This window comes from Poecile atricapillus, chromosome W (genome assembly GCF_030490865.1).
Source record: "Poecile atricapillus isolate bPoeAtr1 chromosome W, bPoeAtr1.hap1, whole genome shotgun sequence".
Classification (NCBI taxonomy): Eukaryota; Metazoa; Chordata; class Aves; order Passeriformes; family Paridae; genus Poecile; species Poecile atricapillus.
The window spans coordinates 18,397,477-18,411,899 of NC_081288.1; the positions used below are offsets into that span (position 1 = coordinate 18,397,477).

General features: G+C 41.5%; 1 protein-coding gene across 3 annotated transcripts; it reads right to left on the minus strand.

Annotated features, from left to right (window-relative positions):
• Window positions 1-3,479: 3,479 nt before the first annotated feature.
• On the minus strand, window positions 3,480-8,060 carry LOC131592420 (small ribosomal subunit protein mS33-like). Of its 3 annotated transcripts, none has more exons than XM_058863919.1 (3): window positions 8,007-8,060; window positions 5,470-5,725; window positions 3,480-3,819 (listed from the first exon to the last, which is right to left on the minus strand). In XM_058863919.1, the coding sequence occupies exons 2-3, from the start codon at window positions 5,682-5,684 to the stop codon at window positions 3,714-3,716; spliced, it is 321 nt and encodes a 106-aa protein (XP_058719902.1). In that variant the 5' UTR covers window positions 5,685-5,725; window positions 8,007-8,060; the 3' UTR covers window positions 3,480-3,713. The 3 variants fall into 3 exon arrangements, with proteins under 3 accessions (XP_058719902.1, XP_058719901.1, XP_058719900.1); XM_058863918.1 differs by having other exon boundaries at window positions 7,996-8,051; XM_058863917.1 differs by lacking the exon at window positions 8,007-8,060 and adding an exon at window positions 7,733-7,924.
• Window positions 8,061-14,423: the final 6,363 nt, after the last annotated feature.

The window sequence follows — 14,423 nt, forward strand, 5'->3', positions numbered from 1 at the left end:
TCATAATCTACTGCCAAGAGACTGTACAAGAAGTTCCACAATCAGTTACAGAGAAGAACTGAGTTTAAGGAAACTGATCTGAGATCCCCATAGCATTTGTTTTTCTAGCATATTATCCTTTCTGCTTTAAAAGAAAGAACACAAAACACCATCATTCCCTTATCAAAGCAACTTTTCAAATTTGTGAATCTTTTCAAAAACATAGTTTTTGTTGATTGTTGTTTTTTTAAAATTATCCTAAAATAGCCTTCAAACTCAAAGAGGTAGAGGAAGATGTACACAGATACTTCAAATTTTCAAAAATATTTATAGTTTGAGAAATAATTGTGATTTATTTTATTTTTACTTTCTGATCAAATCAAGATTTTTTTCAGCATTTGACATTTTAAATAATTTTAAATCTAAAGCTGAGTAGCAAACAAAGTAACATACCACAGCTTATCCTATGCATTAAAAATGTCCTCAGCTGTTGCATACAACCATCTCTCTGAAACACAGAGAGCTACAAGTCCTACCACAGTCAGACTAAGCAGCCCTTTGCAGGGTTCTCCTGCGGTAAACTCCCATCCTTGAAGCAGCTTAACCTCATGATGCTGTTCACTAAGTGATCATTGTTCTAATTTTACCCTTGGGGAAGCAAAGGCAAGCAAGACAAAGCATTTATCTAAAACCTTACAGTAACTCAGGTGCATTTCACTGAGCTGTGTAAACTCAGAATGCTGTTTTAATAAGTAGAACAGACTCTTTCCACATTAGGAGAAACTTTGTTCTAACTAAAAGCTATCACTTTTCTGAGCAGAGCACAGATATTTTAACACACTGGTAGGTCTGCCAGAAAGCAAGACTGAGGTTTTTCTTTTCCTTCCACCATTACAAAACACAGTCACACGCAAGTGAGCTTCTGCCTGTCTGGAGGGCTTGCAATAGTAAGAGGTTCTGGCAATAGCTGCACTCCCTATAGGATATATACAGCAACTGGGTCAGCCTGTTTACAAAATAGCTTGTGATTATCACAGCAGTGCTCAGCAGCTATGAATACATCATACCAGAGTCTAATTAAAGACAGGCATAGCTAAAGCACTGCAAAATAAAGAAACAGTGGCACTTAATAAAGCTGCTCAGGATTGGGAAGAGGTTGGTTTTTACTCTCAGTTAGCCCCTTGGAGGTCAGCTAACCAGGTTTATTCTGATCAAGAATTAAAACATACATCTTTTGAGGGCAGTCAGTTCATATCCTCAGGAAAAGAATGAATTTTGTAACAAGACACAGCAGTTTCAACAGTGAAAAAATTGTTTTAAGGGGAAAACTGAAAATAAAGATCTAGTTAAACTTGGTAATTTGTACATAAAATGGATGTACATAAAACACCATTATACCAAGAGATGTATAAAGCATAAGTGTTCCTATATTTACCCTTCAGAATGTGGCTGGAACTCTCCTTCCACTCCTAATTAATACCTCATGTGATGCTTCAGGATTGACTCAAATCTGTCTAGTCCTTGTGATTCACAAAATGCAGTCTTCTCCACGCCATGCCTATTCCTAAATGACAGAGCACAGGTTAGAAGGGAGGTAGGAAAGTGCCTATTTCTATCCCAGCTATGGAAAGGAGAAGGCTGTATTTTCTGGAACAAAATAGTTATGCTAATGCTCCCAGCAAGCAATAGGTTATACTAACACTAGGATATGCTCCAATATTGGCTGAGTCATCATTATTTTAGGGTGAAGACTTAGGCAAAGGGAAACAGCCATTTTTGAAAAGACCAAGTTCTAGCAAATGAGTACTATAGAAGAAAAATAATGAAAAATTAGGTAGGTCAACCTCTCTTGTACTTAGATCTATTCAGAAAGCGGTTGGTTTTTCTTCCTCCATCCATTTGATTTTGTAAATGCTGCACAGAAAAAGGTGAAAATCAACAATTCAGTCCATTTGTCTCACATCTCCTACTTCACAGGCACTTCCATCAGTTTCATTATGTTGTACAAATATTTTATATATTGCTGTAAGTGTACTCATAACCAAGTCTGCCTACACACACAAAGTTTAAGGCCACTCATACTTCCTTTACAGAACAACAATTCCCTTTTTGATGCATGCACACTTTTGGTCTCTTGTGTGTTTATACTGTGAAAGCTTTAAGAGTTTCACAGCACCAGAAGAGATAGTCTTGATTTTTCATCTTAAATAACAGGGAAAACATTTTTATTTATCTTGGATTTAATTTTAGAAGGCGTCAAGAGCTGAGCAGAGCTGCTGCAGTAGCTCTGCTGGAGAGGTTCAGAATGGGTCTTTCTCTTCACCAAAGCAAGCAACGTAACAACTTCACCCCTCACATTTATAGCCAGAAAGTGTCAGGCAGCAGCAACCTTTCTACTTGGGTAATTCTCTTTCCTGCCCAGTATGTGAGTCCATGCTGCCCTTCTTCACAAAGGTGAATTCAAGGGAACCAGACCCTCCCCCTCAGCTGCATGCACACGTCCCAGGAACCAAGGACTTCTTGGAGGGCCCATCACAGGCTCCAGGTACTTCAGTACCAGACAAGTTACAACCCACAGACAACACACAGAACACGAAAATGTCTTAAGCACATTACAGTTGAGCAAAAGTTCTAAGTTACTAAAAGGATTTTAAATTAGAGAGAAACTTACCACTGCAGTACAGAGCAGTGCATATAAAATATTAACTTCTACAGCATCTTTTTGACTGTGGTAAGAACTCAGGTGCTTCTCCCACAACACTGCAGATTTCCTAAAATCAGCTTCTCTTAGAGCTGCTCATAAAAACAGGTAACATGAAGTAAGGACACTGAACAAGAACTATGCAGCTCACCAGAAACACCCTTTAACACAATCAGCACCTCTTCAATTAATAACCTTGGTGAGGTAGAGCTGTTACAAATTTATGTAGATCCACCAGTCATTAATATTAGCAACCAAAGGAGCCTAGTGATAAAACACCTACTGAATGCTAATAAAAATGTTCATCATCTTAGGTAGTGTTTTATACATGCCTTCCAGGCAATCAGAATAAGTTTACTGTAAAAAAAAATTTTAAAAATTCATATTGTATATAATTAATTATATTTCATGATGGCATATAATAGTTCCATTATTATATGGATTTAGTTACTTAATATTTCAGCCTCTTCTGTTATAGTATCTGAAAGTTTAGGGTACAATCAGAGTGCTGTGGGCAGGCAGTAGTCTGGGAAGTATTGTCCAGTGAAAAGCACAGAGCAACAGAGTGCAATAGCAACTTAAAAACTTAAAAACTTAAAAAAACTTGAAAAAAAATAGCACTAGAGCTACCTGAAATGAAACTAATTATAAAAGGTAAGATTGACAAGCAGCAGAAGCAGGAATCCTTGTTTTTTTGTGACCACATGCAAAACAGTGTTGATACTAACACAAGAAAGCAAAACAGACAATGAAAAGCAGACAACTTCCAGATCAAGAAAACTGAAACAACTACAGATGGTTTCAAGAAAAACACTGAGCACCTTTTTTTTTTTTATTACTGTGCTGCAATATACAGTGTATTTGAAGTACAGAAATTCAAAACCAGTAAAACTTCAAAGACCCAAGTGCATTCCCAAGATGTAATCCACTACTTCAGTGGGTTTCTTGTGCCCCACACGCTGCTCACATGCCAAGCCTTCTCCAGCTGCTCCCCAGCATTTCCAGAATAGTCAGTTACATTGTTCCAACAGCACTATTTCTTTTTGAGAGCTCTCTTTCCTTCCCCTTTCTTTGGTTTTTCCTTCCCACGGAGCTTTTTCAATCGCCTCATCTCCTCCTTGAAATCCTGGTGCTCATCCCTGGATGGGGAAGAAGGAATAAAGTTTACTCTTTTTCTTGGGATGCAGAGATTCTAATAGTCCTTTGAACCATATGCTAATGAAAAAAAAAAACAAAAATCAAAACTTTTTTTAACCATGAAGTCCATACTGAAGCTTGCTGCAATTTATTCCACGTTACTGCTGGCAGTATCACTGAATAATAGCATGAGAGATTTCCTCTGATACTTTCAGAACTAACAGGGCTGTCCTTTTCAGCAACAAGGGGTGTGTGCACATATGTATTACTTCAACTGCATTTATTGATCCCCTTTGTTTCAATGAGCAGTAAACTGCAAAAATCAGCAAGAGACAAGAGTAAGATTTTCCCCCCTGTCATCCAGCTCAGCAGTGCAGCCACAGCACATTGTGTTCCTGTGTTCAGGTCATGAGCTCCTAGGGAAACAGGGCCATGCTGAGCAGTAATTACAGCATGTGGCACTGCTCTCAGGTGACTTCAGGAATGGGTTATGAAGATGGCATCAGTACTGGTAGAATCTTAATAAGAGAATAAAACAGGAAGGACGATGAAGGGGCTGGCAGAGATAATTAATCCTCAATCATTTTCTAATAAGTTCTGTTAATATGTCCCTGTATTTTTTAGTGCAAAATGATTTTCAGAAGTCATAACTGCATCCTATGTGGCCTAAGATTGCTGTGCTGCTATTTTTAAACACACCTTCTCTAAATAGAAACAAAAAGCTTGTGATTTATTACCGGTCTTATTAGTCTATGAGTCTTCATTGCATCATTTTTTTCCTTCTACCAACTCTCTGTATACAGAGCAGCCAGGGAATGAACTTAATAGGGGAAGGAGAAAAGAACATTAACATCACACTGAGGCTTTCTGTGTAAACAGCCAGTCTAGAAAGTGTTGCCACATCCACCTAAATCAAGAGCAATCCTTGATGGTTAGTATTGTCATACTAGCAACAGGTAATCTGTTTTGACTATACAGGGTTTGCAGCCTCAGTTTTAAATATTTTTTTATAGGGCTACCTGATTGAAGTAAAAGGACTGCATTTGACTCCTACTGATGTTCTTCAGCAGTACAATTCTCCCTGATACAGACTGTGGAAGTTAATTTAGAAATTAGACAACTGGTTTGGATGTAGCTGGAATTAACAAGACTATTTAAAACACATTTGAATTTAATTTAATTTATTTTGAAGAATAAAAAGGCCCTCTGGCCTAACAGAGACTTTCTGTCTCTTCTAAATTTCACTTATTAGCTGTTGAATGACTGAGAACTATATGGTAAGTCTGATATTAACATCACTTCTTTTTAGCACATTCATTTGCCATACTCAGAACTACATACCCATCTCTTGTCTATCAGAAAGCTTTCTTTTCCCCACAAAGCAAAAGCAGGATCTATTTCTTAGGTAACTGCTTGCCCACAATTACACTCAACTCTTCCTCACAAAAGATTACAATTATGGTAAAAGTCAAGACAGCGGTCACTTTGCTCTCCTTGCCCTCAGTGCAACAATCAAATGTCTATTTCCATATGTACCATATTCAGAACTAAACATTTCTCCTCTTTCCCTAGAGGAAATCAACTGCAACAAGACTCCCACCCACCCCTTTCCCATCCCAGTCCTGCTCCCACCCTACAAGAGCAGGAAGTACCTGTAGAGCCCGAAGTAGCGCAGTTTGCTCATGAGGCCGTAGTAGGTGTTGTGAGGGGGGTACCAGTTGTACACCTCCTCCCTCTTGGCCAGGGGCTGCTCACTGAACAGCTTCACCACTTTCATGGATTTGGAGTCAGTGCGCCTGACAACGTCGCCGAATATCTGGGCACTCAGCCGGGCCATGCGAAGGGCATAACTGGAAACATTGGACATCTCCCCAGGAATGGAGGGCACACACAGACAGACGGGCCTTCCTGCAAAAGGAAACACAGGAGTCACAACTCTTAAGATGGCTGAGTAGAACAAGCTATCCCAGAATCAAGGCAAACAAAGGAATGTATCACTCATTTGACATCACACACTCCTTGCATAAAATCAGTCTAATACTCTAGCATGTAATTCTGAATATAAAGAACATCTACATGAATTCAGGAACAATTCCCAGCAATACCAACTATAAAAGTACCTCCACTGCACCACCATTTACCATGGCTAGCATGGCTTATTAGCAGAACCCACTCAGCTTGCTCAAGACAACCCTTAAACTCCAGCCACAGGGACAATTACAGTATGAACTCTGCCAAAAATCGCACCTGTGTGATACCACTGACTGCTGCACAAGCACAAGGTAAGGCACCACTTGAACATACTGAGAAAACAACCTGCAAGTTTCTCCTCATGGAAGTTTCTCACCCTATTCAAAACATCATTACAATCCATGTAAAAACAACTTATTTATAAATAAATCATGTTTCTCTATATAAATCACACAGATCTTTCCCATCTCAATTCCCTTTCCTTGATCATCTCCAGCAGCTTTTTCTCCATTCTTGTTTCAGTCTCTCACAATACCTATTCTTTTTGAGAGGAAAAAAGTAGTTTTCCCATGCCAGATTCTTTTTTCCAAGAAAACCCATCAGCAGCTTCCCATTCTCTTTTAGTCATCACTCACCTAAAAACCTCTGCAACAAAAATGTCCTAAAAATAAAACCATTGGTATCAGGCCACTAGACAACATCCACTCTTCTAAAATAGCATGAGAAGGGTGTTCCCTCAGCTTTTCTAACCCTCCTCATTTTAAGTCTTTACTCTTTGCAGAATAGGTTGTAGTAGACAAGAATAGCAATCCCATAATCCTGTATTTGAAACTTCATCTTGTCTGTACTTTGTCTTTTTGAATGAGTGGTAATACAAATCCTCAGACAAATTAGGCAGGCTTGTTCAAGAGCATGACACTGAGGTTAAAGTTTAAAATTCTTGTTTTGAAAAATATTACACAGCTGATTCCAGAATATGAGCATAACAAATTAAAGATCATAGGTAAGAGTAATCATAGGACAAATGCTAAGTCCACTTCAGTATGATTACACAGGGCCTGTTGTTTAATAACACAAATTTGAAGTATTCATAACCTCATGTGTACATGTATCTGATCATTGGAGGACCTGCTTTGATTTACTCCCATTAGCAAAGCACTCTAAAGGAAGCAGGAAAAAAATCAAGCATGAAAATAATACAAGTAATTTGAGAAGAGAGAATAATGGAGAAAGCAAAAAAAGAGAAGGCAAAGTATAAGAGGCCTTGAGCTACGGCAGTAGGCTTAGGGTGAGAAGACAGAAGCTCTTAAATAATTGCAGGGCAGTACTTCAATGTGAGCGTGTATTACAGGGGGAAATAATCACTACGTTTTGCTAAATCATCTGCTTCAGAACAGCCAGTTTTCCTACATTCTGAGACAAAGGAACAAACTGTCCCCTAAACTCGTCATCCCATGACTCCAAAAGCATGTCCTTATCACCAGACTCAGACACACAATTTACTTACTGCAGCCTTAAAATGAAGATACCTTTCGCTCCTGAACAACGCAAACCTGCGGTCTGAGGAACCTGACTTTCACTTCCGAATCGCTAAAGGAATTAGCCCAAGCTAAGGCTGGAGACCTCCATTAATCCCTGCCCGACCAAGAACGCTTGAGAGAGAAGTAAAGCAAACCCTGCAGACTCCCAAGAGCCGGAGCTATCCAAACCCTGTTCTAGGGTGATTCTGGGAGATGGAAGAGTACTTTCGTTATCGTCACCTCCAGCAATGACATCCTCAGGACTGCCCACAAGGAATGAACACACCTAAAGCACAACCAGTGTTCAGTGCTGCCGCTCCACCTGCTCCCGGCTCTCTACTCCCACCCAAAGCCGTTCCTGTCCCAGGCTAGATTATTTTTTATTCCCGATCCAACAGCTTGTTTCAGACCGCTCCCTTCTCACTCAGAAAACACCAGGAGAACGCTCTTTTCCCCCCGTTCCTTCTGGTTTTTCCCAGGAGCACAGGGGGAAGACCAGGCCGCCACGGAGCTCAACCCGCGCTGGCGCGGCGCCGCCTCAGGCCGAGCTCCCCTGAGGGACGGGAGCGCCGGGACGCGCCCGAGGGCTGCGGCTCCCGGGACACGGCCCCGCCCGGGACACAGCCCCGCTCGGCACCCCGGAGCCCGGCACCCCGGAGCCCGGCACCCCCGCTGCTCCCCGCTCACCCCGCGCTGACCCGCGGCCCGAGGAGCGGCGGCGCTGCCGGAGCACAGGCGGCGCGCACGGGTGACGCGGGGGGCGGGACGGGCGGCCAAGGGCGGGATCTTCCTCCTCCTCTGTCCCCCTCTGCTGCTTGTCCTCCTCCGCGCTCGGTGACGGCTCTCTGGGTGCTGTCCCCGCGGTCATGGAGTCAGAGAATATCCAGTGGAAGTGATCCACGAGGCTCTCTGCACAGGACAACCCAAAAGGCCGCACACCACGAGAGGGTCGCACCCTCTTGCGTAAAGAACGTTTTCGTTGTGACTCCTTCTCTTTCATTTGTTCCAAAGCTGCAAGCAGCTTTGGAGTTATATGCTAAATCTAATCATGAAATGAGGAAAGCGGTTATCCTCATTAAAAGCTGGTGACAAGTCTACACAGAGCCTTCTTCTTTGCCAGAGAAGGGTGATGTGAGATGTCCTCACCGACACATCCAGTCAGCAGCCTTGCTCCGTAAGAACATGTCAATACCGTGCTGGTTTTACTCCTGGGAGAAGGCGTGAGTTTACATAAAGAGCTGAAAGCCGTGTCTTCACTTATGGCCTTGACCAAATGCGACAATTTGGGACAAATGTCAAAATCTAATTTTACTGAAAGGAAATGAAAGGGAGAGTTTGGGAGCCACAAATGTTTGTCATTCACTGTGTTTCCAAAGCACTCTGAGAGACTGTTTCTCTACTCCAAGTTCAGGGCGTACGTCTCCTGTGCTCCTTGCCAGTTCTTACTGTCGTAACTTTTGCTTCCCTCCTGCTGCTTGTTTTCAAAGATTGTTGTTTAGCTGCATAAATATATCTGCCTTGGCAAATTTACCTGCACAATCTCAGTCTTTCAGCACAGGTGGCCTCTTGGTCTCTTGATACTAGTGAGGGTGGTGGGCTGGTCACTCACCTTCGTGCCCCAAAGCTGAAGTGGGATGTGTGCCCAGGGGAGTCCCTGAGGTGTGGGGATGCTCACCTGACCCTGCTATGCTTCCCCTGGCACCCCTCTGGCCACTGCCAATCCCACCAGACATGAGCTTTCCCAGTGCTTGATTTATGCTAATTTTTAATCAGTGCCAGGAGGTGCTAAATCAGACTCTGTGCAAACATCTGAGTAAATGACAATTATGTGATTGCATTTATATGCCAAACGTGTAACACCATCAAAGGAGGAAATTTGGTATGTCTGGAGCGCCCCATTTTCTAGAAGAGCAGATTCTGCCAAGCATTGAACAAATTGTTATTCTGTCACTGTCTTGGTTCTAGAAGACAGGTGTCTGCTAGGGAGAGCAGGAGCCTCCCTTGGGATGAAAGAATGTAGACCCCCTCCCTCCGAATTATTATAATTTTGAAATCAAGGGGTTTTCAGGCAGAGATCTGGGGATAGGAATAACAGTTCTTTACTAGTATAACCAGGTAAACAAACAAACAATAACTACAGCAATAACAAGAAAACAGAACCAGGGACCCCGGGACAGCTTTCTCGGCTGAGACGGGATGGAGGAGAGGCTTTGTTTTCACAAACCCCTCGGGCAGTCAGTCCCGGTGCTCCTGCAGGGCTCCGAGGAAACAGTCAGCTGGAACAGCAGGGATGAGCTGAGATCCTGGGCTGGTGGATGAGGTGTATCAGCAGCTCCACGGCGATGCCTGGCAGGACAGGGGGTGCGAGGCCACCAACCAAAGAGGGGAGAAGGAGAGGCAGCAGCTCCGCGACCCAGCGCACCAACGTCCTTCTTCCCCGAAGCCGAGGAAAAAAAAAGCCAGCTAAAAACTGTCCCCACCCTCCTTTTTCTGCCCCCTTCCCCGCCACCCTGGGCCCGGCTACTCTTTGTCCGTTGTGAGCACCCTTAAGTACCGGTAGTTAGGCTTCCCAGCACATAATGGGTAAAAATTCCCACCTAACCCTCAACAGTCACCCTTCCTTTTTTAATTTTCTGTCACCTTTTCCATGCTTGTCACAGGCAGAGCAGCCTCATGGCCTGGGCAACCCAGTCCCTTTCTTGTCCTTTTTGAAAATTGGCACAATCCCCTAATTTCCTTTATATTCCTGATCTAGTGGAAGGTTTCCCTGCCCATGGCAGGGAGGGGTTGGAACTAAATAATATTTAAGGTCCCTTCTGACCCAAGTATGATTCTGTGATTAATAAGAGTTAACATTCATGGAATTTCTTTAGCCAGTTATTCAAACACTGTCATATAAAATTTCTCTATATATCCTAATTTTAAAATGTTTGCTCTAATAGATCTTGTCTACCATTTTCATTACTGACTAATGGACAGAAAAATGCTTCTTTTTTTTTTTTTCCTAAGATAAGAAAAGTGTCTCTTCCTTAATTTTTCTAAGAAGGAAAGAGATTTTTAGCACTTCTTCCAATTTTGTGCTATTTTACCATCTCTAGACATACACATCAGCACTGTTGCACCTCTCATTTTCCTGTCTCTATTCACACCATTTATGCCTTTTCTGTAGTCTTCATCTTTTTTGTATTAACAGACTATTTTTCCCTATATTTTTGTCTTTCTATGTTGTTCTATACCATGCTTTTAACTTTTGAGTGTTTCCTTCACCCTGCTGCTGAGACGAAGTTGTCCTTCAGCCAAAATTGGCCATTTTGTTAATTAAGCAATCATGACTTTATGGAGTAAGATCATAAGTATTCTCATTTACATTTCTATCTCTATTTTTGAATCACAATTTTCTCGTCATTTCTCCCATCTTGACGGAGAAGGTCTTTCTGAAGCGTGTGTGTGTGTGAAAGAGAGAGAGGAGGGCAGGGGGAGAGAGAAACAATTTCCCTGACTGGGACTGTCCTTTGTCCTTGTTATAACAACTGTCCTTGCTATAATCAAATGATAATTGCTGGCTCCTAAACAACCACCCCTTTTTGTTCTGTGGTGAAGTTGTTTAAACATTATGAGTCAAAAAATACTTCTTCCATGCAGACTGGAATAAATTCTGTCACAGAAAATAAGTTTTTGGAAAGTGTAACGAGTCGTGGCTTCTGGCTATTGGGGCTTTTTCCTCACATAGCTTCAAACTGAGGACACTTCTGGTGCCTTGGAGGGATAAGCAACCTGATTGTCTGCAGCCATCCCCACTCCAGTCCACCCCTCCTTAACAAGGTTAGTCGGAACAAGTTACTGTCCCTGCATCTCTAAAATAATGAGACTGGTTTCATGTGCATTCTTAGCTTCTCAATCTTCAAATTTCTTTATTTATGTTAAAGGATTTCCCCAGAAAAGTATTTTAATGTTCCATTTTGGTAAACCATCCTGCCAGATTCATCAGTAGTTACATCAGTTCAATCTCATCCCTCCTCATCAATGAAAATATTTTACTTACATGTTACCCACACTCTGAAAGCTGGCTTATAGACCACTGGAAAACATCTTGCACTTTCCCTCAAAGTATTGTTGCTGCCTCTACTTGCAGGCTCCAGTATGGCCTTTTTGGTGTGGTGGAAGCACAAATATGAAAAGGTCTGCATTAGTTAAATTTTTCTGCCTTTTTGCTCTGTCAGCCATTACTATTATTATTATTATTATTATTATTATTATTATTATTATTATTATTATTATTATTATTATTATTATTATATCAAAGTAAAAATGTGCACTTACAAGAGCCTATTTATGTCACTGTAGCACTGTTGTTGCTGTGGTTATGAGGAGAATTGCTTGCAGAGCACCCAGCCAGGGTTAGCGTGCCAGTAAGGCAGCATACAGATACTCAGGATGGAAAATCAGGGTCACATCAGTCAACAGAACAGCAACTCAACACATCTGCAAATTTGCAGAGACAGAGAATGATCTGGTTTGCAATCCAAGGACCCAAAAAGCCTTGCTCACCTTATCTGGGACACTGTGTCTCCCTATATTCTGCCAGGGAATGTAAACTCAACATCCCCACCCCGAGGTCTTCACAGTCCAAATGAGACTTGGCATGCTAAGGATTGGAATGATGCAGCAGAGACTGACTACAGGAATGGATAGGTTTGTGATGAGCTGAATTCTAAGGACATGTTGTTAGATCCTCCTGAGCTTTTTGTTGCAAACAGAGCGAAGTGTTTGGACTTGTTAGTAGTTATTTACCAGAAAATCAGTCGGGGATGGCCGAGTGAAAAAGCTCCTAGAAAGGAGTTAAAGGAGAGTGAGCTGACATGGGGTAGAAGACAACAAGGGTATCCTCTGTACAGGGGCTGTTGGAAGAAAGAAATGAAGGGAGTGGAGAGACATTCATGGAACACATGCAAAGCAGCCAAAAATAAAAAGAGACCTCATGATGAAGTACAATAAAGACCTTTTTACAAATAGTTGGCAAAAATTTTGTCTGGAGTTATATTATTTGATCAATAGTGATCTGGAAATGTTTATTTAGTTAATTCATTTTGTATATCTATTTTAGTTATAACTGAATGACAGCTTTAAGGCAAAATTTTGACAAAATGCAACACTTGATCCATTGTTTGTCCTGAGAAGGCAAAGGTATACCCAGAAAGGAAAAAAAAATAGCGGTGACAGTTTGCTCATTGGTGCTTGTTTATTGACATTTAGAAGAAAGAAGAGTCTGAACTTGTATAATTTGATCTTGGAAATGAAGAATTTGAGAAGTACCTGTATGACAAAGTGATCAACTTCCCTCCTAAGCCCTATGCTTAAGATGCTGTAACATGATCTCTAACATTTTCTTGTTTTAAATACTGGCATGAGGGAACAAGATCATCTGAGTAAGTAGAAGGACCCTCTGAGCATTTGGTAAAACTGCGTTGGCTACATACGTGTTTAGAAATCATTAGTTATTCATTATGTGTTCATGATTAATTGGCAAACTTCAACTGTATTTTGTTGCACAGTGATTCGTGCTGAGCCACGGAGACATCTGAATTGCAAATCCCTCTGGAAAGAATGTGTAGTGTTAAGAGACTGACAGACTTTGGGTGGGCATTTGAAGGATATTTTGACTTTAAAGTAACTCATCAAACTAATGCCAGAGTGGAATCCACAAAGATGTCACTATTAAATACTGCCGCTCCAGCTCTCTAACACTGGGAACACTCAGGAGGGAGATGCAGCATAAGAGAAAAACAGAAATTATTTTTCAAAGCCTGTTGGCATCTTGAGTTTATTGCTTTCCCCAACAGCAGGGCCGTTGAGGCAGCCTTTCCTCCTCCTGGGGAAAGAGAGCCAGTGCCGTTTGTCTCTAGTGCAGTGGCCTCAGAGTGATGCCTGAAATGATATTGGCAGTTCTGCAGCAGATCTGTAACACTTCCATTTTAATGGAAGATGAACGGTCTGGTGTAGCGGGTGCTGCACAAAGCTGAACAGGCAATGGATGCTGTGGATCTCCACAGGCTTCCATGTTTGTCTTCTAGACTCACTAATTTGTAGTTCAACAATATGTCAAAATAAATGGCCAGTGATAGATTTCAGTGAAGTACTTAAGACTGGAGAGAAGGGATATTTCTTAGTGGTTAGATGAAGGGTTTGGGAATGGGAATTGTTGAATCTTGGGGTTTTTTTGCAGCTCCATTACTAACTCACTGGATGACCTTAAGCAAGTTAATTAACCTATCTGCCATTTCATACCTCTGTAAACTGGGGAAAATAATGTCTGCTTCAGAAATGGGTTGTGAAGATGAATTAATTCTTAGAAAATGCTTCAGCTTCCCCTTGTGGAAAACATACTACGGAAGTGTTGTTGTTACTTTACTAACAACATGCACATAAAACTTTTAAAGGCAACGGTAACAAAGACACATCTTTTTTGGCTGGGACAGAGGATTGCAGAGGGGAGAAAAAAAAGGAAAAATATTAAAATGACAGAATCAGCAAAAGAGAAGAAATAATGAAGACATCTGGCTCACTGCTGATAAAAGCTCTTGTAGTTTCTCTTCCATCACTCCTTGCAACACTCATCTGAAAGGACATCCACCAAGGCTTTCAAATGGGGTCAAAAAGCTGTTAATCTCTAATTCTGTTTGACCAAGTGTGAAAACAGAGTGAATAAAAATGTTCCAGCAATAGAATTTTCAGGGATACATCAATCTCTTAAACATAAAATTCGAGGAGATTAGTTGGGTCTGTTTGAGTTCACATTTCTTCAAGCCAAACTCTTTTCAAGATACTGTCTTGGATCTAGACCTCTCGGGTTTGTCAGCTGGTGGCTCCCCTGAGTTTCAGAAGTTTTTAATTTCGTATATCCCTGTTGACCTCTATGGTGCATTTCAATGCAACTTTCTCTCTGTGTTTTCCTGGTTTAGGTCCCTTCTTGTCTTAGGTTATCTTGACCAATGCTGATCACAGGATACATTGTAAGGTCTTTGCAAGAACTCTGGATAGCCACTCTGGCTGCCTTGATTTGTAATTCAGCAGATTTTTTCAAGATCTGGCTGGACTCACAGATACCCAGTCATTTC